Below are 26,840 nucleotides of genomic sequence, written 5' to 3'. Positions count from 1 at the left end.
GGGCGTATCTTCTATATTGTTTGAAGAAGGAGACAAGGGATTAGAAGCAGACGGCAATAAACAATATGGTGGGGGGGATGGGAGGAGAAAAATAGGCTGCTAGAAAGGAAGTATAACTTGGGAATATTCATGCTCTGTTGTTGGCCCAAGTGAGGTACTAATACCACTCTATAAAGCCCTAGTAAGACCACACCTAGAGTACTGCATCCAGTTTTGGTCACCACACTATAAAAAGATGTTGAGAGACTAGAAAAAGTACAGGGAAGAGCAACCAGGATGATTTGGGGACGAGGCTAAAACGTATGAAGAACGGTTGCAGGAACTGGGCATGGCTAGTCTAGAGAAGGGAAGGACCAGGGGAGACATGATAGCAGTCTTCCAATATTTGAGGGGCTGCCACAGAGGAGGAGGGGGTCAAGCTATTTTCTAAAGCACTCAAAGGCCAGACAAAGAATAATGAATGGAAACTGAACAAGGAGAAATTTAACCTGGAAATAAGGAGAAACTTTCTGACAGTGAGAACAATCAACCAGTGGAACAGAAGTTTCCCTCGGAAGTTGTGGGAGCTTCATCACTTGAGACTTTCAAGAAGAGTCTGGACTCCCATCTGTCAGAAATGGTGTAGGGTTTCCCGCTTGGGTGGGGGGTTGGACTAGATGACCTATAAGGTCCCTTCCAATTCTGATTATCTGTTAAATCATTGCAGAGAGTCTGGGTGCCTTTGCTGGTCGCCTCCTCTGGGCTAAAGGTAGAATGTGGAATAACTATCACAGATTCAAAAGCAACCACTTATGAATCTTGGACCAATATGCTGATGTGGTTGGTGTGTGCCCAATTGGATAAGAATGGGGTGGGGTATTGCCTACCCAGAGGGTTTTTCTGAGCCTCAAGATTTTGGAGATGGCCAGAAATGCAGAGACTCTGAACTCTCTCCCTGGGTGGGGGGATATCTTTGTGTGTGTATATGTGAACCATGATGTCTAGGAGGAATGACAACTACACCCATCCTGTCCTCGTCTATCTCGGAGCTGGTCCATTGGAAGGTGTTTTGTGTACTCTTGACAATTACAGCACAACAGTGAATAGTTCGGGGTGGGAGGAGGAGAGATTTATCAATCTTTTTGGATTGCCCAATAAGTAAAGTTCTGCGTGTGATGAAAAAGAAAAGCACAGAAATGTCTTGAGGAGACTGAAAAGAGGGATATATCCCTTCTCAAACTGGGTTCTCATTAAAAGTAATAAAGATCTTAGAAAGCTCTCTCTGCAGTATATGAAAACCATAATCTAGCCCCATATTTTTGACAGTCATCGGAAGAGACTGTGTGGTCTGAGTCAGGCTTAGAATGCAAGTTTCCTGGATGAAGAATCTTACCCTGTTTTTATTCCTGTTCCTGTCATTTATAAAGATTACAGGTAGTCTCTGCTTAGAAACGTTCGTTGATACCACGTTTAGAGACCGAAGTTGCAGTGACAACTGGAAAAAGCAGCTCATGGCTATTTTTTTTTCACACAACTGTTGCAATATTCCCATGGTCACCTCAGAGGTGGGTATTCAGCAGGTTCTGACCAGTTCTGGAGAACCAATAGTGGACATTTTTATTAGTTCAGAGAACCGGCAAATACCACCTCTGACTGGCTCCGCCCCCATCTCTTCTCTGCCTCCCATTGAGTCCCAGCTGATTGGCTGGGTCTCCTTTGGTTGCCCTGCACAGGAGAACGGAGCTGGAAAGCAGGTTAGTGGGTTGGGGAGGGAATGGGGATTTTGCAGTATCTTTCCCCTGCCACGCCCACCAAGCCACGGCCACAGAACTAGTAAAAAAATTTTGAATCCCACCACTGGGTCACATTATCAAGAATTTGGATGGTTGTCAATTGGCATGGATTTAGGACAGTTACAGTGGTCCAGGGTTGTGTAATCATGTTCTGCGACCTGACAAAGTCAACGGAGAAGCAATTGTAATACTAACTTAATAACCGCAGTGATCCATTTAAAAAACTGGCAAGCAAGGTTGTAAAATGTGGTAAAACTCACTTAACAATTGTCTTGTTTAACCCGTGGAAATTTTGGTCATGTACTTTCTTTTAGCAGGACCGTGGGAGCTACCAATGGGTGCAGGACTATTTATTTAAAATCTATATTAATTAAATTCCTATCGGCAAGAACTTAAGGATCCCCCTTTCAAAATCCTGCCTGATTACTTAGATCAACTTCTGAAGGTCCCACCTGCTTCCAAAAATGAGACTCTAGATCATTTCCTCATCTGTCCTTCTCCGGCAACTGTGAAAGAGTCTTAATTTTAATTATACTGATTTTAAATTGAACTTTATTTTAATAGTCTTTTTTTAAAAAAATTCTTATAAGCAGTATTCTTATATATAGACAAGTGGATACAAATCCAGAAATAACAATTGGTGCCATAGCAATTATTATCTAAAACATGAAGAATGGTTACAGGAACTGGGCTTGGCTAGTCTAGTAAAGAGAAGGACTAGGGGAGACAGGATAGCGGTCTTCCAATATTTGAGCGGCTGCCACAGGGAGGAAGGGGTCAAGCTATTTTCTATAACACCTGAAGGGCAGACAAGGAATAATGGATGGAAACTGAACAAGGAGAGATTCAACCAGGAAATGAGGAGGAGCTTTCTGACAGAACAATCAACCAATGGAACAGCTTGCCCTTGGAAGTTGTGGAAGCATCATCACTTGAGACCTTCAAGAAGAGATTGGACTGCCATTTGTTAGAAATTGTACAGGGTTTCCCACTTGGTCGGAGGGGTTGGACTAGATGACCTACAAGGTCCCTTCCAACTCTTGATTATCTGTTATATCTGCTTCAGGCTTTTTAACATGTCAGGAAAGTGGTTTGCCCACAGCAGCTTCTTAAAATGTTGGCTCCCAAATGCCGCTGTTGATTTTGACAGCAGCACAACTGATAAAACTATCTTGAAGCAGGAGAAAAGTTGCAATGGATATATTGCTTTTAGGATAGGAGGCCACTGTGGAATTGCAGGATTACTACTTGGAGCTTGCTCAGAAACTTCAGCTTGTAAAAAAAAAAAAATCCAATCTCTGAAGGCTATTCATAGGAATAAATGTATACATTTTGCTCTTGGGCACTTTATAGGCCCAATTGGGTTGCTAGTCACAAAACAGCATGTTTAATGCTTAGTTTTAAATGAAAGTGGCAGGAGGCACTTTTCTTTCCCTAATTCTGAAGAACACCGGGCTAATCGGCGCTTCTACCCATGCAGATACAATGCATGGTGACGACACCATATGCTACCTTCATTTATTGCAACAGCCGGTTTGCTACAGGCGTCTGAAGTAAGATGTGTGATGACTTTTTAAAACGGAACATATTTAATCTGACAATTAGGGTTACAGTGGATTGTAAGACATTTTCTAATCGCTGTCAGTTTTCTGTGCATTTATAAATGCGTAATGGACTATTTCAGCAGTGTATTTTTAAAAAATTGCAATAGAGGTGCTATTAACTTAAAACCAGGGGTGGGCTGCTACTGGTTCAGCCTGGTTCTATAGAACTGGTAGCTGTGAGGAGCAGCTGACACCAAACCGGTTCAGTATTTAGCCCACCTGCCTGCCCGGGCTCTTACCTGTCCTTTATTCCCTGTTTTTCCCCCCTCAGCTGCTTTGCATGGCACAGCTGAGGTTGAAAAAGCAGGAAACGATGATTTTCAAATGCTGCGCACCTCCTGTCCAGGTGGCACAGCTGATGATTTCTTGCAAATGCTGCACACATGCGTGTTATGATTGTCCGCAGTTTGGAGAACCGGCAAATCGCTCTACTGACTGGCCCCTCCCTTCCCCACCCACTCCTGACCTGGCATGCGAGCCATCCAACTTGCCTGGTTTGGTAAGTTGCTATTTTTCTCCCCCCGCCCCCAACCATCAGCTGCTCTGCTCTGCCAAGAGATTTAGATTAGCTAGAAAGCAGGGAGTCCTTGGATTTCTTGCTTTCTAGCTAATCTAAAAGCAGAGCCAAACCTTCCTTAGGATTGAGTGCAGACTCAGGTAGCCGATTGCAGATAGATAGATCTCTAAATTAATATGTGATTTTGTGTGCAACTCAATCTGGCTGCCTGCTTTTGGTTAAAAGTTGCTCTTTTTTTATAAAAATATCAATATTTACATAAATATTTATAATGTTTACATACAAGCCATGCCTACCCAGTCATATGCCCACCAAGCCATATCCACAAATTAGGCCACACTCACAAACCGGTTGTTAAGAAATTTGAATCCCTCCCCTGCTTATGACCACTATTGGGACCTGAATTTCGTTAAGTGAGTCACAACCAATTTTATGATCTTTTTTGTCCACATGTTTAACAGAATCGTGTGGTCTTTAATCATGGGTCCAGCTTTCCCCCGTGACTTTGCTTGCTGGAATCTGGCTGGGAAGGTCACAAATGATGATCACATGACCCTGGGATGCCGCAACTATCATAAATACACAACAGTCGCTAAGTGCCCAAATTTTGATCACTTGACTGTGGAAATTCTGCAAATGTTGTAAATTTGAGTGCTAGTTGTAAGTCATTTTTTCCAGTGCCTTTGCAATTTTGAATGGTCATTAAGTTAATGATTGTAAATCAAGCATTATTACCTGTAAACTAACATGTGTAATTTTATTGTAATTTTATCTCAACATAAAGTTAGACTGTCCCAACATTCAGTTTTGTCTGCATTAGAAGTAGAAGACTATAAAACAACAGCTACAAAGCCTAATTATAATCTGATTTTTGTGCCAATCCATGTCATAATATGGACATCAAGTTGTCTCATTTCAGAAAGACAGAAGGAGCAAACAAATGTTCTACTGACAATGAATATTGTATTACATAGAAATGCTGAAACCTGCAAACTTTCCCTGTGCTCAACACTTCAATGATCAAAATAACAAGGAATTGAACACTAAACAAAATGTCTCGCACCACTGTTTTTGCTAATATCCATGTAGTTTAAAGAATATATAGAGCCTCGTTGGTGCAGTGGTTAGAGTTCAGTACTGCAGGATACTTTTGCTGACTGCCAGCTGCCTGTAAGTTGGCATTTCAAATCCCACCAGGCTCAAAGTTGACTCAGCCTTCCATCCTTCTGAGGTGGGTAAAATGAGGACCCAGATTGTTGATGGCAATAGGCTGATTCTGTAAACCACTTAGAGAGGGCTCCAAAAGCACTGTGAAGCAGTATATAAGTCTAAAGTGCTATTGCTATATAATAATACCCATGACTAATCGTCTGGCCTGAGAAAAACGATTGGGTAATTCTTACAAGTTCTTCAAACAGTCACAAATACTTGACAGTGAAACAAAACTTTGTAAAGCTGTGCTGCCTTTAAACAGCAGGATCCGCCATCAGTTGCGCCAGATCAGATTAGATCATGGTTTCTCAATCTTGGCCACTTGAAGGTCATTATGGATTTTGATGCTAGCTGTGGAATTCTGGGAGTTGAAGTCCAAACATCTTGGAATACAGTTCTGACAGGTTCTGGAGAACCAGTAGCAGAAATTTTGAGTAGTTTGGAGAATTGGCAAATCCCACCTCTGACTGGCCCCGCCCCCATCTCTTCTCTGCCTCCCATCGAGTCCCAGTTGATCGGCTGGGTCTTCTTTGGTTCCCTGCACAGGAGAAGAGAGCTGGAAAGCAGGTTAGTGGGGTGGGGAGGGAATGGAGATTTTACAGTATCCTTCCCCTGTCATGTCCACAAAGCCACGTCATGCCACGCCCACAGAACCAGTAGTAAAAATATTTGAATGCCACCACTGTTGGAATAGCCAAATATTGGATTAAATAAACTACTTTCTTGCTATTGGATGGCACATCATTATTGTCTCACTATACATAAGGAATGGTTTGAGTTGAGTTGCCCCATTTAATCGTTAGCTTTCAGGAATCCATTAATTCAGGTTAAGACAAATCTTAAAGAATTGGTACCTTTGGTTCAGACTTGAGAAGGCCTGGGGAAAAAAAAAGCTATTTCGGTTAATAGTTGAGAACTACTGTGCTCATATGAGGTACACAACACTTCATTCTGGAACAATGTCCAGGAGTACTAAAAATGTTCAGATGGGAGTGAACAGATGGGAGACACACTGGAAGCAAATTTCCTGTCAGGAAAAGCTGTGGAGAACATCACAAATAATTTCCTTTCTTTTCCTTTCCAAAAAAAAAACCCCTTAACTGTGCTAAACTGCTAGGAAAACATTATAATAAACGAAGAAAATGAGTATGCAAAAAAATCACAATATAAAAATTAAATTACTGTGCAATATTCATGGAAAAAATAAACCCCTTTTAGTCACTTGAACAGTTTGATGTTAAGGACATATTTAGCCTTTGCTGCCATCTTGTGGCCAAAATTAAATTTAAAAAAATGAATTTACTGATTCCTTGGCTTTCGACACTGGTATTTTATTCTGAAATATGGTGTTCTATTTCTTAACATGTAATATCTGTTTTTATTACACCAACCCCCCATTTTCTATACAAATAATCTGTATTAAAATATCATTGAATTTTGGTATTGTGATACTTTTCCCTTTGATTTCATTTGGCAAAATCTTTGTGTGTGTCAGTATTTAAGTAGAAATTGTTGTTATTGTGTGCCAAATATAAAAAGTGACATTTATTGACTTAGTTCAGTAAGGCTAAATAGTCAAGACTGTTATCTGCTTGGGGTAAAACCTGTACTGTTCCACTTCATATCTAGATATTTGTTTTCCCCGAATTTCATTGTGCAAAGACTTAACTCTGTGAAGTTCTTGGAAAGGCAGAAGGTAAGAGAAGAAGAGGATGACTAACAGTAAGGCAGATAGATTCAGTTACAATGATGATGTGCACACCGTTGGAAGAACTGAAGAAGTAAGTTGGGGACAGATCCTCCTGGAGAAGATCTACATCAGCGGTCTTCAAACTTGACAGTTTTAAGACTTGTGAACTTCAACTCCCAGAATTCCTCCTCCAGTCATGTTATTCTGGGAATTGAAGTCCACAAGTCTTAAACTTGCCAAGTTTGAAGATCCTTCATCTACGAGGTCACTTAATCTCTCCACAAAAATGGGATTTTTAAAAATCCCCCAGTCAGAGCAAATTGCCTGCCTTTGAACACTGAGATGCTGTATCTTTCTCAAGTTCAAATTGCTTTGCCAAATTTCTACCAAGAAATTGAAAGCGAGACAAAAGATACCTGCATTTTTTCAATCCTCTTGGCAATTTCTTTTTGCCTTCCTCGGAAAGTAGAGATTTTTCCCTCCCATTATCAAGAATATATCTATATCGGCAAGTTTGAGGACAGGGCAGGGCACGGCAGGGCAGAAAGCGGCATAACTTTTCTGCTACCAGATTCTCCTCTAAGTTGGATTTTCCTGGCTTTGGAGAAATTTGGCTTAAGAGGATGGCATAGTGCTAGGGAAGGGTTTTTTGTGACCAAATGATCCCCCACCTCCTTAAACCGGCTTCCTGTGACAATACTGCAGTAATTTTAAAGAGTTTACAAAGTTACTGCTGTGATTTTGTTGTTTTTGCTGTTTCTAATTTTAAAACTTGTAATTTGAACCTTCCAGATATGTTACCTGAATAGAATAGAATAGAATAGAATAGAACAGAACAGAATAGAATAGAATAGAATAGAATAGAATAGAATAGAATAGAATAGAATAGAATAGAATAGAATAGAATACTTTATTGGCCAAGTGTGATTGGACACACAAGGAATTTGTCTTCGTGTAAATACTCTCAGTATACATAAAGAAAAGATACCGTACATTCGTTAAGAATCAAGAATCATGATGTACAACACTTAATGATAGTAATAGGGTACAAAAAGCAATCAAGTCATACTAGGAAACAGTCAATATAAATCATAAGGATACAAGCGACAAAGTTATAGTCATACAGTCACAAGTGGGAGGGGATGGGTGGTAAGGAGTGATGAGAAGATTCATAGTAATAGTAATGCAGACTTAGTAAATAGTTGGACAGTGTTGAGGGAATTATTTGTTTAGCAGAGTGATGGCGTTTGGGAAAAAACTTTCCTTGTGTCTATTTTTCTGGTGTGCAATGCTCTATAGTGTCGTTTTGAGGGAAGGAGTTGAAACAATTTGTGTCCGGGATGTGAGGGGTCTGTAAATATTTTCACAGCCCTCTTTTTGACTCATGCAGCATACAGTATACTGTCAATGAACATATCATATTACCTGTCAACTTGTAACCCTGCGTAGCTTTTTATCCAGTAATATTGTACTACTAACTAGAGCATACAAAACATTTGCTAGACCAATTCTCAAATACAGCTCATCTGTCTGGAACCCACATTGCATATTGGACATTAACACAATTGAGAGCGTCCAAATATATTTCACAAGAAGAATCCTCCACTCACAACAGAATACCTTATGCCACCAGATTTGAAATGTTAGGCTTAGAAAACTTAGAACTATGCTGACTTTGGTCCGACCTAAGCATAGTACACAAAATTATCCATTGCAATGTCCTACCCATCAATGACTACTTCAACTTCAACCACAACAACACAGGAGCATAGAACAGATACAAATTCAAAGTAAACTGCACCAAACCCGATTGCAGGAAATACGACTTCAGCAACAGAGTGGTCAATGCCTGGAAAGCTCTACCTGGCTCTGTGGTTTCTTCCCCAAACCCCAAAAAACTTTAACCTCAGACTCTCTACTGTTGACCTTACCCAATTCCTAAGAGGTCTGTAAGGGGGTGTTCATAAGCGCACCAACGTGCCTACCGTCCCTGTCCTAATGCTCCCTTTTATTCTTATCCATTTCATGTATTAATAATCATGTTTATACTTATATCTGTTATCTAATGCATGCCTGACAAATCAAATAAATAAATAAATAATTCTGTAATTCTGTTCATTGGGGTGTCCCCTTTCAAGACGTCTTGAAAAAAACCTTTTTATAGGTACAAATTGCTTATTTTTAACTAATTTCTTTTAAAAAAATATATTTTGTGCTATGCTGGGTTTCTGCCATTCATAGAATTGGGCTGCAAGGGAATCCACCTATCAACTCTTTACTCTCCTCTCTGTATCCTCATTGGTGAATGACCTTTACTTACTCTTTTTTTAAAAAAATACCTGTTGATTATATTCAAGATAGTCTGTTGGGGATATATATATTTGTGTGTGTGTGTGTGTGTGTGTGTGTGTGTGTGTGTGATATTTTTTATCAACTGCCATTCACTTGGAGCTTTAAGTTTGGTAATTTTAAGATGTGTGGATTTCAAATCCCAGAATTCCTGGGCCAGTATACAGTTCTGGGAGTTGAAGTCTTCAGGTTGGCAAATTGGAAAAAACTCTCAAGGGGAGAATGTTTTTTAACCAACAATCTTGGAACTATCTTGGCACTATGTACACATTTTTGCAGGATCTTCTTGTTTTAATTTTATTGTTAATGACCCTTTTCCTAGTTCAAAGGCTTGTTTTAACATAGAACCAGTGGCATTAATCACTGAATTCCAACTTGTGATCCACTACAAGGTGTTTCTAGTTGTGCTTGTTGAGATGTCAATAGTATACAGGGTTTGACTCTTGAAATATTTCAGCTTTTGTATTTCATCTCTCATGATGTTTTGGCATCCTGCCTTCCAAGTTTCACAAGATGTCAAAACAGGAACTCCATAACTTCATGAGATGTTGTGATCAGATCATTTATTGGCATTGGTGCAATCAGGAAAACATACAGATACTATGTCAAAATGGTGGCAGAGCATTGTTGTGGTCCGTCGGCAGCCTGCAGAAATGATAGCAGAATCAGACAGTGGGGAGGAACATGGGCCAGTCCGGGAGTCTGGGGAGGACTCGGATGATGCATCTGATACAGAAATGGAGCCAGGGCCATCTGAGAGTTATGTGCTGACTCCGGAGCCTCTAGAATTTGACAGCAGCAAGGCAGAGGAACAAGGGGAGCCTGTTCTGAGTGCGTGTGTGTGCAGAGCTGCCAGAAGGCAAGAACAGTTAAGACAAAAGGGGCGACTCGAGAGTAAGGCTTGGAGGTGATTGGCCCTCCCATAAGACATAAAGGAAGAGCAAAGGGACATGAACCTTTGCAGGAAGCAACTCTGTTCACTCTGTTTGGATTAAACCTGAAGCTCGGTGTTGAATTTGTGTTCCATTTGTGTTCCTCATATAATTAATTGGACATTTAGTCGTTGGCAGCATTTCAGGGAAGATTATCAGATTTTTCCTGAAGGACTTTGGCAGACTTCCATGGGATTATTTACAAACTATTCAGACTCATTACGGGCAGTGAATGACTAAAATTCACAGCCGTTGAAATAAAGAAAAAAAAAGGGTTTTGGGACTCCCTTTAGCGTCTCCGTAAGCCTTGGTCAGAACAAGCATGTAGAAGAATGGGTTCATGTGTATCCACTAAAAGAACATTGAAAGATGGGTGGACTTCAACTCGCAGAAATCCCCAACCAGCATATTGGCTAGGGAATTCTGGTTCATATCGCTTACTTCAATAAGTTCTAGTCTTCCTATGGGGTTTACCTCAAAGAATTGACAATTATGGTAATTTAAACTGAGGTTTCCCTGTGTACTTTTGTGGCTTGTTATCACCTTCCCAAGGTTATATATTTAAAATGGGTGGCCTGACAAATGTCGTACCTAAATACACAAGGAACCCTTATTTCAAAAAGAAAGCTGTAGTGATCCATTTTGAACACTAGGAGGAGCCATGTCTATGTTCAGGTTATATTGGCAAAAATAAATAAAAATGAAGAAAAAAGGATTCCTGTTTGCTTTACATTAAGGGTGCCAAACTCGATTTCAATGAGGGCCGCATCAGGGTTGTGTTTGCCCTTGGGGGCCCGGGTGGGTGTGGTCAGGGTGGGCGTGGCCAGTTCAACATCACTTGTGTTGGGGAACTCCCGGGGGGGGGCAAGCACTCTGCCAGTGAAAACGGACTCCAGAGCTCTGTTTTCGGCTGTGGGGGCCTCTTGCAACCCTCTGCCAGAGAAAATGGAACTCGGAAGGCTGCATGTGGTCCTCCCAAACTCTGTTTTCACTGGCAGAGGCTCCGTGGGCCAGTCCTTCACTCTTTCCAGAGAGGCCCCACAGGCCAAATCTAAGCACCCCACGGGCTGGATCTGGCCCTCGGGCCTTGAGTTTGACACCCCTGCTTTATATCCTTAAATGCTTGGCTGGGCATCCAAGATGGCATGAAGGGGAAAAAAGAAAGCTGCCTCACCAAGACCTTATTTTTTCAACCTTTAAGTCACTCTTGATGGCTGTAGCCATAAAAATAATCTATCAGCATAAACACATTGATGAATTTCTCTCCCTGGGGACATCATCGGTGCCAAAACATCTAAAAAGTCAGTGATGGGGACAACAGAGGATGGGGAAGACACTTTTCACACACGATGTGTAACGGTATAGGGGAATGACATTACGAGACAGAAGGAAGAGGCCACAGATAAAGGGAAAGTGGTGGGCTGCAAATTTTTCAACAACCGGTTCTCTGGCTGGGTAGGTGTGGCCGGTTGGTCATGTGACTGGGTGGGTGATGTCACTCACCACACCCAGCTCCACCTTCCAGCCACTCACCTCAAAGGAAGAGGTAGGATTCAGAAAGTTGGGGCAAATCTGGTTTTCAGGCTGTTTTCAGGCCATTTTTTGGGCCATTTTCAGGCCATTTTTGGCCCCAGAAACACTCAAAAACAGTCTGAAAATGCCCTAAAAACAGGCTGAAAAATCCCCATTCTCTCCCCACCCCACTAACCTGCTTTCCAGCTCCGTTCTCCTGTGCAGGGCAACAAAAGAAGACCCAGCCTATCAGCTGGGACTCGGGAGGCAGAGAATAGATGGGGGCGGGGCCAGTCAGAGGCGGGATTGGCCGGTTCTCTGAACTACTCAAAATTTCCTCTACCGGTTCTCCAGAACTGGTCAGAACCTGCTGAATACCCACCTCTGCTGTGCTTCCTCATATCCTTCATCTCTATCTTCATTTTGCGGAGGTAGTTTTGTGCCCCTGAGGCCTACAAGGGAGATATGAGCGAGTTCCAGAATGGTTGGGTCCCTTTCTTATAGATGTACGGCTGGAAATGAGAGAATGTGTGTATAGGTAATCCTCAAGTTACAACCGCAGTTGAGCTCAACGTTCCCATTGCTAAATAAGGCAGCTGTTAAGTGAGTTTTGCTCCATTTTATGACCTTTCTTGCCAGAGTTGTTAATTAAATCACTGCAGTTGTTAAATTATAACACGGTCGTTAAGTGAATCTGGCATTCCCATTGACTTTGCTTGTCAGAAGGTGGCAAAAGGGAATCACATGACCCCGGGACACTGCAACCGTCATAAATATGAATCAGTTGCCAAGTGTCTGAATTTTTATCACAAGACTATGGGGATTCTGCAATGGTTGTAAGTGTGAAAAGTGGTCATAAGTCACTTTTTTTCAGTACTGTTGTAACTTTCATTGGTCGCTTACTGAATGGTTTGTAAGTCGAGGACTGTCTATTCCCTAAATCACCATACAGTCTGCCGTATTTGACAGGTTAATGGACAACAGACACAGATTTAAAGGTAGGCAATTTTGGGCTGAATGTTAGGAAGAACCTGTGAGTAATAAGCATAGATCTATAGAGATGGGGGTTTCCCATCCACTCTTTTTTTTAAAATAATAATCTTTATTGAACATATTTTCACAATTAAAAGCACATTACCACTTATTACAGCGTGTTCTTAACAGTGTTCACTCACATTGACTTATGTTCAAGTGGAGATTTTACAGGATGTGTAAGAGAACCTTATGTTGCGTTCCTCCACAGAACAGGATTCAAAGATGTGCTTTTAGTTTTTCCAACTAAAAGGCACTACAGTCTAGTATAAATATACAGATAACTGATAATCAGCGTTGGAAGGGACCTTATAGGTCATCTAGTCCAACCCCCTGCCCAAGCGGGAGACCCTACACCATTTCTGACAGATGGGAGTCCAATCTCTTCTTGAAAGTCTCAAGTGATGGCGCTCCCACAACTCCCAAGGGCAACTTCTGTTCCCTTGGTGGATGGTTCTCACTATCAGAAAGTTTCTCCTTATTTCCAGGTTGAATCTCTCCTGGATCAGTTTCCATCCATTATTCCTTCTCTGGCCTTTGGATGCTTTAGAAAATAGCTTGACCCCTTCCTCCTCTCTGTGGCAGCCCCTCAAATATTGGAAGACTGCTATCCTGTCTCCCCTTAGTCCTTCTCTTCACTAGACTAGCCAAGCCCAGTTCCTGTAACCATTCTTCATATGCCTTAATCTCCAGTCTCTTCTAGTATAGTCTCCAGAAACCCATCCTGAATAAGGATTGGGTAGCCCATATCAGAGGAAAGGGCCAACAACTCCATGTTAATGTCAAATCCATTTTAATGTCCAAAACATGGACAATTAATTATTGCCCTGTTTATCCAGTCTGCACAACTGAAAGCAACCCCTTAATTTCCACGAGGGTTTTCTTTTCTCTAAATTAGTATTTTTCTAACAGGACATAAAAATGCAGTCAAAAAATAACTGTCAGGTCCTTGATCCACAATTGAAACCTTCCTGGCAAGGCTGATTAAGTCCGACAGTGGGCTCGTGTTGTTCCTGACAAAACAGCAGGAATAAAATTAAATGAATGGTAGCTTTTTGTGGCCAGAATGGTGATATTAATAAGTGTCATGCTGAGCTCCATGCCCAGGCAGATGCATAATTTATTTGAGATTTATAAATATCAAAACATGCCACAGCTGTTAGGAATTTTCAGAGCAAAACCCACAAATATTGCTTTAATTATTCAGCAGCTCAGCTTAGCAGAAAACGTTTGCCTGAGCTGGAATTAAAAATAAGACATGGTTGCAACAGATCTTCCGAACTGATTAATGGACCAGGAGATGTATTAGGATGGAGTATCTAAAGACAGAAGATCTGGAGAACATGGTTGACCCACTCTCCTGGCATTTCCTGAAAAATGGCTAACATCATAAATAGAAATGGAACAACTTAAAATATTTGAAGTATTATCATCGAGGGAGAAAGCCAAACATTTCTAGTGCAGTTAAATCCAATATTCTATATAGGTCCTTGACTTCTGACAGGTTGCTTAGTTAAGGTGGACCTTCCTGGCTCTGAAGTTCTATGGCGCTTAGCAGCTAACCAATATTTAGTCATTTTTACAGCATCCTGCAGTCACATAACTTCTATTAATTATGGCTTTGCTGAAACCTGGTTTTTAGTTCCAGTTTTCAGCAAAACACACCCATTGTGGTTCTCTTAATCTTAATCATTGATTCACTTAACAACTACAGAAGGCACTTAATGCAGATGTGGCATTCAGAAGGTTCTGACCATTTCTGGAGAACCGGTAGTGGAAATTTTGAGTAGTTCAGAGAACCGGCAAATCCCACCTCTGACTGGCCCCGCCTCCCTCTATTCTCTGCCTCCCGAGTCCCAGCTGATTGGCTGGGTCTTCTTTTGTTTGCCCTGCACAGGAGAACGGAACTGGAAAGCAGGTTAGTAGGGTGGGGAGGGAATGGGGATTTTGTAGTATCTTTCCCCTACCACACCCACCAAGCCATGCCACGCCCACCAAGCCACACTGATAGAACTGGAAATAAAAAATTTTGAATTCCACCACTGATTTAATGACTGTGGTGATCGCTTTATAACTGCCACATCTGCTTAATGATCACCTCAGAAAAAGTAGTCAAATTTAGTGAGTTATATGGGTGACCCAATTTAAGACATTCGTGACTTATGATGGGCAGGTTCCATTATGGTCATAACTTGAGGATTACTTGTAACTAGAATTATTAAATTCCAAATGTCCATAATATTTTTACTTTGTTAGATCTACAGAATTTCAAAATTGTGAGTAAACGTTGTACTAAGTAAATGTTTTACTTAGTAAATATTGGAGATCAACCACACTTTCTAAACAAGAATCTGGCATGAAATTGTTTGTTTTGAAATCATGGTTTATAAGTGTGAAAAACAGATCCTTTACTATGCTCCATGATGTTCTTTACTTAGGGGTACTATTTTTCCTGCTCATCACAGATAGTTTTTCATCTCCCTAAACAGAGAAAATGAGAAGCACTTCTTCAAATGTATTCAGTTTTCTTTAGTGTGAACCCAGAAGCCAATCAAATTTAAAGAACATTTGCATCTCTGGGGCCCTTGGTGCTGTCTGAATTTGGATGTTTTATTTCTTTTCTAGGTAACGTTTAATAATATTACTTTGTTTAGATAAAGAAAAGTCTGCAAGAAAACAACCAAACTCAGAAAGCACCAAGGGCTTCCTACCAGATTTTCTGTCACGTTGGCTCATTTTTCCTCCCAATTAACCATGCATTGCACCAATTCTTGTTAACCTCTCTTATCCAGCTGCTCCTTAACTTACTTTTCCATGTTCTTTTAAAACTGAGCCAAACTTGGAACAAAAACCATGAAACGAATAGACCAGGTTGGCATGAAATGCAGCTTGAGATAATTGTTGGCCAACCTTTGGCTCTGCCATAAGGTTGCACATCAGTCTGGAAAAGGATCCTGAATTCTTAGCCTTTAAAGGAGTTTGATATAATCTATGAAGAATTAAAAAAAAGGAAACACAATAGCACCGCAGCAGACATGTAGAAAGGTTGTTGTTTATTCGTTGTCATCCCATCAGCCGGGGAGAAGAATGTCTGATATGTGTCAACATAGATCAAGGGTTGATGGCAGAAGTCAGAGATGGGCCAGGACAGATCCTGTTTGAGGGCAGCTGATACGTCTTCATGGCTTTCTGATTGTGGAAACAAAGAGACCCTGGAGGCACTAAGGCAGTTGGGAGGGGGAAATCCAATGTCAGATGCCGGTCAGAGTTTGACTTTGGAGGGTGAAATCCAATTAACCTTCTTGAAACTGATGTAATATGTACTGTGAGTGATGCCCTAAAGAGCCGGTAGGGAACATTATGAATGAAGGGAAAAGAGAATAGACCATGTGGCATGGATGAAAATGAAAATGACATGTACAAATTGGAACAAAGAGAACATACATGGAGAAAGATGGAGAAAGGTTATGAGAAATAAATGCCTGAAAAAGAAGGAAAATATCTAGGTATTTTTAGGAAGAATTTCTTAGGCTTGTCTCGGGGGAGATTCTGAAAGACCAAGCTAAGCTCCACAGTGGAAAATGGATTGAGTGAAATAAATTCTTGAATAATGACAAGTGGGATGAAGGACATCTATTCCTTTGCTGTTATATAGTGCCTAATTTGGGACGACTCTCAGCTGCTGTTGCCTTCTTGGTTTGGTTAACGGGAATTGCAATTTCTCATAACTCATAGATGTCACGCTCAGGGAGACAAGCTAAGAGTGCAGGGTGTGGTCCGAGTATTTCAAGCCAGCTATTAATCTTCATATAAATAACATTTCTGGACTGCTGAAATAACTGATTTTGCTTTTCTTTCTTCTGATTGAACCTGATCCCTCTAATCTCTATTTACCTTCTTATGCTTTCACGGAGGTTCCTTCTCAGACACCGCATACAAAACCATACAGTCCTTGGTGCTCTCTAAACTTGATTGTTTCTTGTAGACATTTCATTACTCAACTAGGTAAAATCCATCAGTGCTTGGTTGGGTAGTAGTAGTTGGGTAATGAAATGTCTACAAGAAAACGGCCAAGTTCAGAGAGCAACGAGGGCCCCACAGTTCAATCCTGGGTACAAATATTCTCGTTTATTCTCTGCTTGAGAAAATGTGCCTTTGGTTTGTTTGTTTAAATCACAGAATGATGATGTAATTGACTGGAAAGGGCTTTGCATTTTGCCAATTCTGTACTTAAGCAAAGGCAAAACTGAAAAAGATCAAATATGGAATCTAATCCATGAAGAGCTGCCCCCCCATCAATGTCTTATTCTTTAAAAATAACAGAAGCCCCAAAGTCACTCAGGGATATGCACAGGGTAGGTCAAAATCTGTAACATGGTGGACAAGAGGTTGTGATTGACCGTCCACCGCTTTTGAACATGGGGACAGGGCCTGGATCAACTTGATTGCAGATTTTGGCCCACATTCTATGGACCTATCAGAGCGAGCATTTTCACAGGAGATTAAATTGTGAATATCAAATGTTCTTACAATCTTCCCCAAGGTGGAGTGGTATCTATAATCTTCTCTCTCTCATCTTGCTCTCTCATTCATTATCAATCATCTATGTATCTCTCTCTCTCTCTCGTCTCATTTGTCTGCCTATCATCTATCTATCTAATCCTCTCATCTATCTATCTATCTATCTATCTATCTATCTATCTATCTATCTATCTATCTATCTATCTATCTATCTATCTATCTATCCATCCATCCATCCATTATTCCATCTATCTATCTGTCTGTCTGTCTGTCTGTCTATCTATCTATCTATCTATCTATCTATCATCTATCTATCTATCTATCTATCTATCATCTATCTATCTATCTATTCCTCTCATCTATCTATCTGTCTGTCTGTCTATCTATCATCTATCTAATCCTCTCATCTATCTATATCTATCTATCTATCCATCCATCTATCTATCCATTTATCTATCTATTTATCTATCTTTTCTATCTATCTATCTATCTATCTATCTATCTATCTATCTATCTATCTATCATCTATCTATCTATCTATCTATCTATCTATCTATCTATCAATCATCTATCTATCATCTATCATCTATCTATCATCTATCTATCTATCCCACCCTGTCTGTCTGTCTATCTATCTATCTATCTATCTATCTATCTATCTATCTATCTATCTATCATCTATCTATCTATCTATCCATCCATCCATCCATCCATCCATCCATCCATCCATTTATCTATCTGTCTGTCTGTCTGTCTGTCTGTCTGTCTGTCTGTCTGTACGTCTGTCTATCTATCTATCTATCTACCTACCTACCTACCTATCTATTTATCTATTATCTTATCTATCTCTATCATCTCTCTCTCTCTCTCTCTAATCTATCTCTATCTATAATCTATTTTAAAGAATAACGTTTTAAAAATGTGTATTGGATCATTTACCCGTGCAAATCCATATGTATCTCAGTCTTTCCCAAGCTTTGCTTTGGAATGGCCAGTACATTTACTTTGGGAACATGGACCTAGTTAACAGAATTGGGAGGTCAGTTGAAAAAAACACCTGCCTTTTTGAAAGAGGCATCTCCCGCTCAGAGGTCATGTGGAGATGGCATGACTCCTTTCAGGCAATGATTGAAGGCCCACCCCTTGATTATGTTAATCATATTCAGCCCCCTCCCCCACTGATTCAAACCATTTTCATTCAGAGAAAGGAGGGAAGAAGAAAAAGGTCGGGCTGAGCAACTTTCCTTAACAGAGAATCTCCTGAAGATCACAATGAACTTCAGAGACCATGCATTAGATCAGTGGCCCCCAACCTTTTTTGTGCCGCGGCCCGGTACCGGCATCACAAAATGATCCGCAGCCCGGTACCGGCATCAGCACGCATGACAAGGCAAGGCGAGCCAAGCGACCGGCCAGCCAGCCGTCCCCCGCTTCTCCCTGCCACCTTCAACTCCTCCTTTGTACCTTTGTCGATGGGCTTCGCTTGGGACGGCTTCGGGATGGTCGCCGGCTCGCCTTGCCTTGGGTGCTGAAAGAATCCTCGCGCCTTGTTTCGTTGAAGCCCTCCCCTTCGATGAAACTAAGGCGCGAGATTCCTTCAGGACCCAAACGCCGCTTTCCAACCGGAAAAGCTCACCCGGAAGCACTTTCTCGTCAAACAAGATGGCGGTGCCGAGCAAACCGGCGGCCCGGTAAGAAATGTTCCACGGACTAGTACCAGTCTGCAGCTCGGTGGTTGGGGACCCCTGCATTAGATTACACCTACTTTTACAGTCACCTAATAGTTAAGAAAGAATAACCACAACAACTCAGAAGGTAAAATAATGCTTTATTTCATGGATCAACAAACATTATTGTGCCACACCAGGCTTCTTCTATACAAAATTTTTATAAACAGAGCAAGGGATTACCTCCTCTGGAGCAGGATCAGCTCAGGCATCCTGGCCTATAAGATTATTGAAACCTGGACCCGTACCATTCACATGGTCTATTTGGCATTTGGCTGAAGGAGTGGATTATTCTGCGGTAGCTTTCTATAGGACTCTTGATGCAGAGTAAACTATGAAAATGGGGGGAAATTCACCAAGATTCCCGATTTCCCCCCTTGCCTTGGGGTTTGGTTTACTGGTATATCTTCCACCAGGATCTAATTGCTACCAACAGCTAACAATCTCAACCTAAAATAAAGCAGAGGCAGAAAAAAAAATCCGGGTGAAGTAACATCACCAATTCTCCTGCTGTTTCGGATGTGTGTTTTCTCAACAATATATGTAAAAATGCAGAAAACCTGCACTGACATTCAAGCTGTCAAAAACAGTAGAAAAGGTTTAATTTAGTCTGAATGAACACCTCTAAGGGGCCTTAATAAGCAAACAAGAGTTTTTACATGCACGTAGAACACAAAACGTTAAGAGTAAGAATAGTCCAAGATGCCGGACCAGAAAGGAACTTGACAAATCTTTAACTTTACATTCCTTTTATACACAACAAAATGAAGTATACAATATTCATATTAGTTGTACGTTGGGTTGGAATAATTTACAGGGGGGAACAGTAGCAGAGCAAAAGAAAAGAGAAGGAGGAGGAAAAGAGGAATTAAAGGAATAAAAATATGGATTGGGGTAGTTTTGAACTGTTTTAATCTTGTCTTCTCTGAACTCTAAGAAAGAAATGACTGTGTTCAAATTTCCAGGGGGGGGGGGAGTCAAAGGGGAAAAACAAAAAAGGCAAACTTGCAATGCCTCAACCCAGATTTTTATCATTACATTAACACAACATACAGATAAGGCAGTCTGTTAGGACTAATTAAAAGCTGGGTAATATTATGAAGGTAACGGTATAAATGACAGAAGCTGTAGCTATTGATAAAAGCAAGAGGAGCAATTCAAGAGAAGCAATTTCCATTTCCAGGAAAGCTGTTCACTTGCTGATACAAGACACTGCAAGCACAATTAAGACATGATCTTTTGAGAGTAACTTCTCACATATTCCCAATCCTGCCAACCCGCAACAATAGGAACTAGCAATTTGGGGATATTGTAGGATGACAACCGTCATGCAGCTAACCTTGTCCCTCTAATGAAGGACTTTTTTTAAAAAGCATAAGACAAAATATTGGTTAATATTGGACAATACAAATCCATAAAGCTAAATTGCTGTTGGAGCATTAAAGAAACAGACGGGAAGAGTTCCAGAATATCTAAAAAAAAAAATCGTAAAGTGGAACTCCTGTGGCTCTCTAGGCTTTAAAGGGGCTTTCTTAAAGCCAGAGCACACTGCAGCAACAAAGTTTTAGTAGTGAGCAAGGCTGAAGTGAAAGGGAGCGACAGCTAAAAAAAAACTATATAGAGAGAAATGCCTGTACAGTGTGAGGTTAGTCAAGCTACAGCAGTGTTTTATACAAAGAAAACGCCTGTATAACTGAGGAGTTCCGTAGCAACGCCTAATTTCTTAGAAATGCAGAAGACGACAGGTAAACAACACACAATTCGGTACCCTCGAAAAATAATTGTGCTATAATCTTTATTCCGTGGATGGTTCATTTTATAGGAAACAATGAGATGCTAAATAAGGGACCCCTAACACAGACAGAGGGTGGGCTTTATACTCATTTCTGGGACTTGCATTTGGTCAATGCAAAGGGTTGCTTTGTGGGCATCTGGGCGAATTTGCCTTCAGAGTTCGGTTTCCCAGTCGAGCCTCTTCAACCAGAAATTGCACGGTGGCCATTTTGTTCATAGGGATCGGTTCTCAACAGCAGCGTCTGCTGAGTTCCTCATGCTTAAATATTTTTCTGTTTGGAAAAGGCAGGAGCTCCGATACCAGCACCAGGACTGTTAATCCATTTTTGCTTTTCTTAAATACATGCTCACATAACGCTCCTTTCATCAGGGAAGGGAAATCGGGAGGATTTAGTTGCATATCTTTTTTTTGAGAAGTCGCCTTGTGCTTCTTAGCACAAGCCCAGAAAGTTAATCTTCATCCTCGTCTTCTTTCGTGGAAACCACTGGCATTTTGTCCGGCATTTTGAAACATTCCACAAAGAAATTGACAAGGGACTTATACAAGTGCTGCTCCAGGGTTGGGCTGTTGAAGTAGTGACCTTCGTCGGGGTAGATCTGCCAAGGAAAAAGTTATGGTTGAGATGGGTCTCACATCTTTGAGGTGGAGGGATTTCTTCAAAGCCAGAGTGTATCCCCCAAGAAACAAAATGGCTGCCACAACTGCGTGAGTGAACTGCCTCTTGTTTACATGCCACATGGATAATTAAAAGGGGTGGGAGTCAGAAGTGGGATCCTACCTGTTCCATTACCGGTTTGGTGATTGTTCGTGCGTGCACCTAACGCACATGCACCTAACACGGACCTAACGTGCATGCGCACAGCTTTCCACACATCAGCTGAGGCCTGCAGCGCCAGGATAAAGAAGAGAAAAGTGCAGAGGGTGGTGGTGGGAGAGCCGATCCTGCGCTTTCCTCTTCTTTCTCCTCTCAGCTGTTTGTTGGAGGCTTTTTTTTACTATCGGTTTGGCTGACCCGGTAGCAATGGTGTGAATTCAATAACATAGCAGAGGTCCACTGTTGTATATAGACATTTGCATACTCGTAATACTACGTTCTGATTGGACTACCACTGCCGCCTAGTGATTGGTGGTTAACAACTGTTGCGATTGGTCCGCCAAACGGTGGGAGGTTTAAAATGATGCCATTGGCCACGAGCCGTAAGCAGCCACTATAAAAGAGGCTGCCGCGGCTCGAGTTTAGTTGAAGTTACTGACAGTTAATAAAGAGCTGAATTCAACTCCGGTCTCAAGTCTGTCTTTGTTCCACGACAGAACACCCACAACTTGGATTTTTTTGGGTTTTCATCTGTCCCTGATCAAAGTTGAAGATCATCAATTATTCACAACTATGACTTGGGATGGGATATGTAGAGCAAGGCAGGTTTATATACAAGTAGTTTTCAACTTACTACCTTTCATTTAGTGACAGTTTGAGGTTACAGTGGTGAAAAATTATGACTGTTTTTCACACGACTCTCGCAGCATCTTTGTGGCCAAGCCATCAAAATTCAGAGAATTGGGGCCTGGCTCATATTTATGACGATTGGAGTAGCCCAAGATCTTTTTAAAATCATCTTGCTTTTGCTTCCTTTTTCTATTTTTTTTGGGGGGGGGGGCATGCGAATATTTTATATACTTTGTATTCTGAAAAATGTTAAAAATGGGCAATTTGTAACACATTTCTTATTAATAAATTGTGTTTTGAATGTGTTATTTAAATAAATAATCCTTCCCCCTCCCCTCCCAAAAAACAAAATTTAACATGCTAAATTCTTTATGTTGTTTTCTTCTAATCTAATAAAAGCATATGATGAAATTTCCAGTACTTAGTACTATAGTTTGGACAAATTCTCTAAAATAATTAGAGAAAACCATGATCCATGGGAAAAGAGGTTAAAAAGCACCAAGAGGGCATAGTACAAACTTCATTTTGACATATTCAACTGCATGGAGGCTATATTCAAGCAAAATATATATTTTTAAATTTAATTTTTATTGTGCCTTTATTACTAGGCCAGCTGGTCTAGTAGTTAGTATTACTACTAACCCTAGACCAAACTGGCTTTAAAATCCTGTAAACTATAAACAACATACATGCATAGATACATGCATATATAAACACATGCCCACAGAGGAAGAGAGCGAGAGAGAGAGAGGGAGAGAAAGAGAGAGAGGGAGAGAGAGAAAGAGAGGGGAAAAAACATTTGTTTTTTAAAAAATGATTATGTGACAGCACGGTACCTGCAAACTGTAATTAGCTTTTGTCCTAATTAGATGAGTAATGAACTCTGCAGTGTGCTGGAAGTGAATTTTCTCTGTAAAATAGATTAAGGTAATTAAGTTCCAGGAAGTAAATAACTGAACTACCAAATAACCCAACCCAAAACAAAAATATTTATTGTGACTAAAATAAAGCTTTTATTTCTCTTTATTTGAGCAGGGACTGTCTGTAGGCTTGGTTCATATAAACTTACCATCAGCTGTTGCATGGATGATCAAAAAATTTTGGTCCTTCAATGATGTTACTCGGTGAGAGAGTTTAGTAATCTGAGAAGGGTGAAAGAAATAATTTTCAATATTACAGACACTTTAAAATTCACCACAATCAACATAGCACTTAAGACTGTCTTGCATAAGAATTAGCTTTAAAGAGTATTATTGTGCATTTTGTTTTCTGTACTACTGTGCTTTACTGTACTACTCCTTTTTTTCTGATCTGTATACCACCTCTGTGATATTTATAGAAAGCAGGATATATTTTATGAAACTATTAAATTGTTATTAAGATAAAATTATTTATTGTACTGTACTATACTGTACTCTGTTCTGGTCTATTCGGTTCTGTTCTACTCTGTTTCTGTTCTATTCAGTTCTACTCTGTTCTGTTCTCCTCTATGCTACTTTACTCTATTCTCTTTCTATTCTAATCCCCCTTTTGATGCTTTTAGTATCATCTTTTTTATGAAAATATTTATTCTTGTCTTTAAATGAATAAATAAATTATATCAGGAAAAATAAAGATTTTTTTTTTAAAAAGAAACATTTGGAAACCCCTTTCTTAATGTTATACTTTTAATATTACTATTTTTTTGTTGTCATGATTTCAATCCGTTGTGATTTTGCACTTTAGGATGTTGCATCTTAAACGAAGCGGAAGGCACAAACAAAGAGAGCTGGTTAATGACTGCAATAAATTAATTTACTATAGTTTTTTGTCATTTGTTTCTTGATGTATATTTTAACACCTCAAATAATCAAAAATGAAATCAAGATCCTGTTTTTCTGCAGATCAAATATTGATAATTGTAGAATGTAGAATATATTTGATCTGAAGAAAAGCTTACAAAATAAATAAATAAAGAATACATTCTAACTACTGCCATCCCCCTTGTCTACTTGCAAATAGCATTACGCTTAATAAATTAATGTTTATTAAATAACTAAGTAAATAAATCACAGTTAACCTGATTTACCTCATATATCTTATTATTGTCGAACCCTTGCAATCCCAAGTATCTTTCTGAAAAAGCTGAAGCTGAGGGAAGAAAAGAAAAGAATTTAAATTCAAACTACTGATACTAAACTTGGATGGCATTTTCTGTTGTCGGATCTTTGCCTCACAGGTTGAAAATTATGCATATCTGGACAAATTATAAGGCTAAAAATACTCCATAGGCAGGATATTTAAGCAATTTTGGTCAATGGGACAGTTTTCTGGAATTTGGCACATGACTAGGGAAGTCTCAGTCTTGGCATTTTTGGCCTCATTTTTTTTCAAGATTTTCCATTTTTTCTTCAGTTATTTTTATTTGTTATATCATCTCAATATCTTGCAGCCATTCCTGGTGGATGGAGCAAGAGGCTTGGACTCCCAGAACTGTGAATAGAGAATTCTGGGTGTTGAAGTACAACACATCCAGAAGGTGACAGACCGAGAGGAACTTTTGAAGAAAAGAATAAGATTAAAGAACAATTAGAAAGTTTGTTGCACTGGTTTAGCATTAGACCCTTCCTTCCTTCCTTCCTTCCTTCCTTCCTTCCTTCCTTCCTTCCTTCCTTCCTTCCTTCCTTCCTTCCTTCCTTCCTCCCCCCCTTCCTCCCTCCCTCCCATCAACTTCCTTCCTTCCTCCCTCCCTTCCTCTGCCCTTCCTTTCTTTCCTTCCTTCCTTCCTTTCCTTCCTTCCTTTACCTTGTCCTTCCTTCCTTCACCCTACCCTTCCTTCCTTTACCCTGTTCTTCCTTCCTTACTTTACCCTATCCTTCCTTCCATTCTTCCTTCCTTTGCCATGTCCTTCCTTCCTTCCTTTACCCTGTCCTTCTTTCCTTTCTTTACCCTATCCTTCCTTCCTTTGCCCTGTCCTTCCTTCCTTCCTTTACCCTGTTCTTCCTTCCTTTACCCTGTTCTTCCTTCCTTTTTCCTGTCCTTCCTTCCTTCCTTCCTGTCCTTCCTTCCTTCCTGTCCTTCCTTCCTTCCTTCCTTCCTTCCTTCCTTCCTTCCTTCCTTCCTTCCTTCCGTTCCTGTAAAGCAAGACATTCTCCACCAAGCCCAACAAAAAGGGGGGCTTCTGGAAAATGTAACCACTACTAATTCAGTATCAAAGTAGGCTGATCACGAAAAAAACATGAAGATTTGAGCCGTATTTGTCTTCCTAGCACAGGATATTATCTTTCTGAAATGGAATAGGTTTGCTTTGGATGGCTTTATCTTGTACTGGGTTCACCCAGTACTGCAAGCTGTTCAAAGCTACCCAGGTTTCTAAGCCATGCAGGTGAATACTCATGGCTGTCTTCTAAAGCTCCAGTCAATTTCCTTACTTAGCCTCCGCATCACATTCTTTTCTCAGCCAGAAGCCTCCACCTTGACTTTTCACAGACCTGGCCTGCATATTTTAATATTAAATGTTTGCAACAAACCTGCAGAATACTAAGATTCAATGCCATGCAATGAAAAACCTGCTTTTATTCCTATCAGCCCAACAAGATCACTGTTTACCATACAATCTGAAGTCTGACAAGGGGGAAAGAGCAGCGCCACACGAGAAGGTTGGCTCTTTATTTTCTTCTCCAGAAAAGTGGATGTATGAACTCAAGTAGCCGCCATAATCCTGAGAGGCAAAGAGAAGAGGAAAACAGATGAAAGGGGGTACGTGCGGAGGGAAAAAATAATCAAGCAACCCTGAATTTCCATGGAGCTCTGGTTTGCCCCTTTTCAAATACTTAAGAAGTGACAATGTCTTTAGTAAATCTTGTCTGGGAATCTTGGGAGTACCAAAATCTCAAGAAGGCAGTACAAATAGTGCTTGATGTCAGGATTCCGGCAGTTACCCCAATTAAATCAAGAGTCTCGAGCCAAACTTCCAAAACTTCAAAAGGATTTATTGGGAGTTAACATATCCAGAACTGCCTGGGTGTAGCCGACTCTGAGACACATCATTCATTGTCACCCTTGACCCTGGTTTTCCCCCACCCCTCTGGGTGTATCGTAATTCATATTCTCCAATGGGACACATCCATAGCCAAGAGTCATCAATCATGTTCTCCAGTTAGAATTTTGCACGGCAGAAATTTTAGTCACCTGGTTACTATCTTTGAAAACTATTTATGGAATGCACTTTCGGTTTCCAAGCTGCCACACTCCTCCCCCTCCCTTTCTTTTCTAAAAAGACCATATAAATATTTTATGAGTTGATAGTTGACATATGATTGTAATGAAGCCTGGCCATTATGGTCGTATGTCGGGACAGCTGGAATTTGAGTCGGCTGTGCAACTGACCTGATTTTGATGAACTTTCTCCCCTCCCCCAAAAAAAATTTAAATAAATGAGACAGTCATAAAGTGAATGCCACAGCCGTTAAGTGAACTGATTGCTTACTATGGCTTACTTTCTATAAGAATTGGAATTGACTTCTGGTTTTCAGCAAAACGTGGTCATGTGGCTATGGGATGCTGTGAATGGCCACAAATGTGGATACAATGCTGAACGCCCGAATTGCGATGATGTGACCATGGGAGTGGGGCCAGGCTTGACCACAGGAGCTGGTCGTAACTCTGTTTTTCCAAGTAGACTGCTAAGCGGTCGGTTATAACTCAAGGACTTCCTTTACAGAGTTCATCTCTATGTTCTCATTGGCATCTTT

The 26,840-nt window shown here is 40.5% G+C and overlaps 1 protein-coding gene across 1 annotated transcript in view; it reads right to left on the bottom strand.

Annotated features, from left to right (window-relative positions):
* Positions 1-20,646: 20,646 nt before the first annotated feature.
* The window catches only part of DPP6 (dipeptidyl peptidase like 6), a 349,551-nt gene continuing 343,357 nt past the window's right edge, over positions 20,647-26,840 (bottom strand). Inside the window, exons 21-25 of the mRNA XM_087945820.1 lie at positions 25,696-25,977; positions 24,176-24,237; positions 23,177-23,249; positions 22,944-23,017; positions 20,647-21,259 (exon numbers count right to left, since the gene is read on the bottom strand). Of these exons, the coding sequence (XP_087801946.1) occupies positions 21,113-21,259; positions 22,944-23,017; positions 23,177-23,249; positions 24,176-24,237; positions 25,696-25,977 (638 nt within the window). The 3' untranslated portion in view covers positions 20,647-21,112. The remainder of the gene's footprint in view (positions 21,260-22,943; positions 23,018-23,176; positions 23,250-24,175; positions 24,238-25,695; positions 25,978-26,840) is intronic.

Source organism: Notechis scutatus, chromosome Z (assembly GCF_049901735.1).
Source record: "Notechis scutatus isolate UNSWTSFEM ecotype Mainland chromosome Z, rNotScu1.2, whole genome shotgun sequence".
In the NCBI taxonomy this organism is placed as follows: domain Eukaryota; kingdom Metazoa; phylum Chordata; class Lepidosauria; order Squamata; family Elapidae; genus Notechis; species Notechis scutatus.
This window is presented reverse-complemented; position numbering and strand designations above follow the sequence as displayed.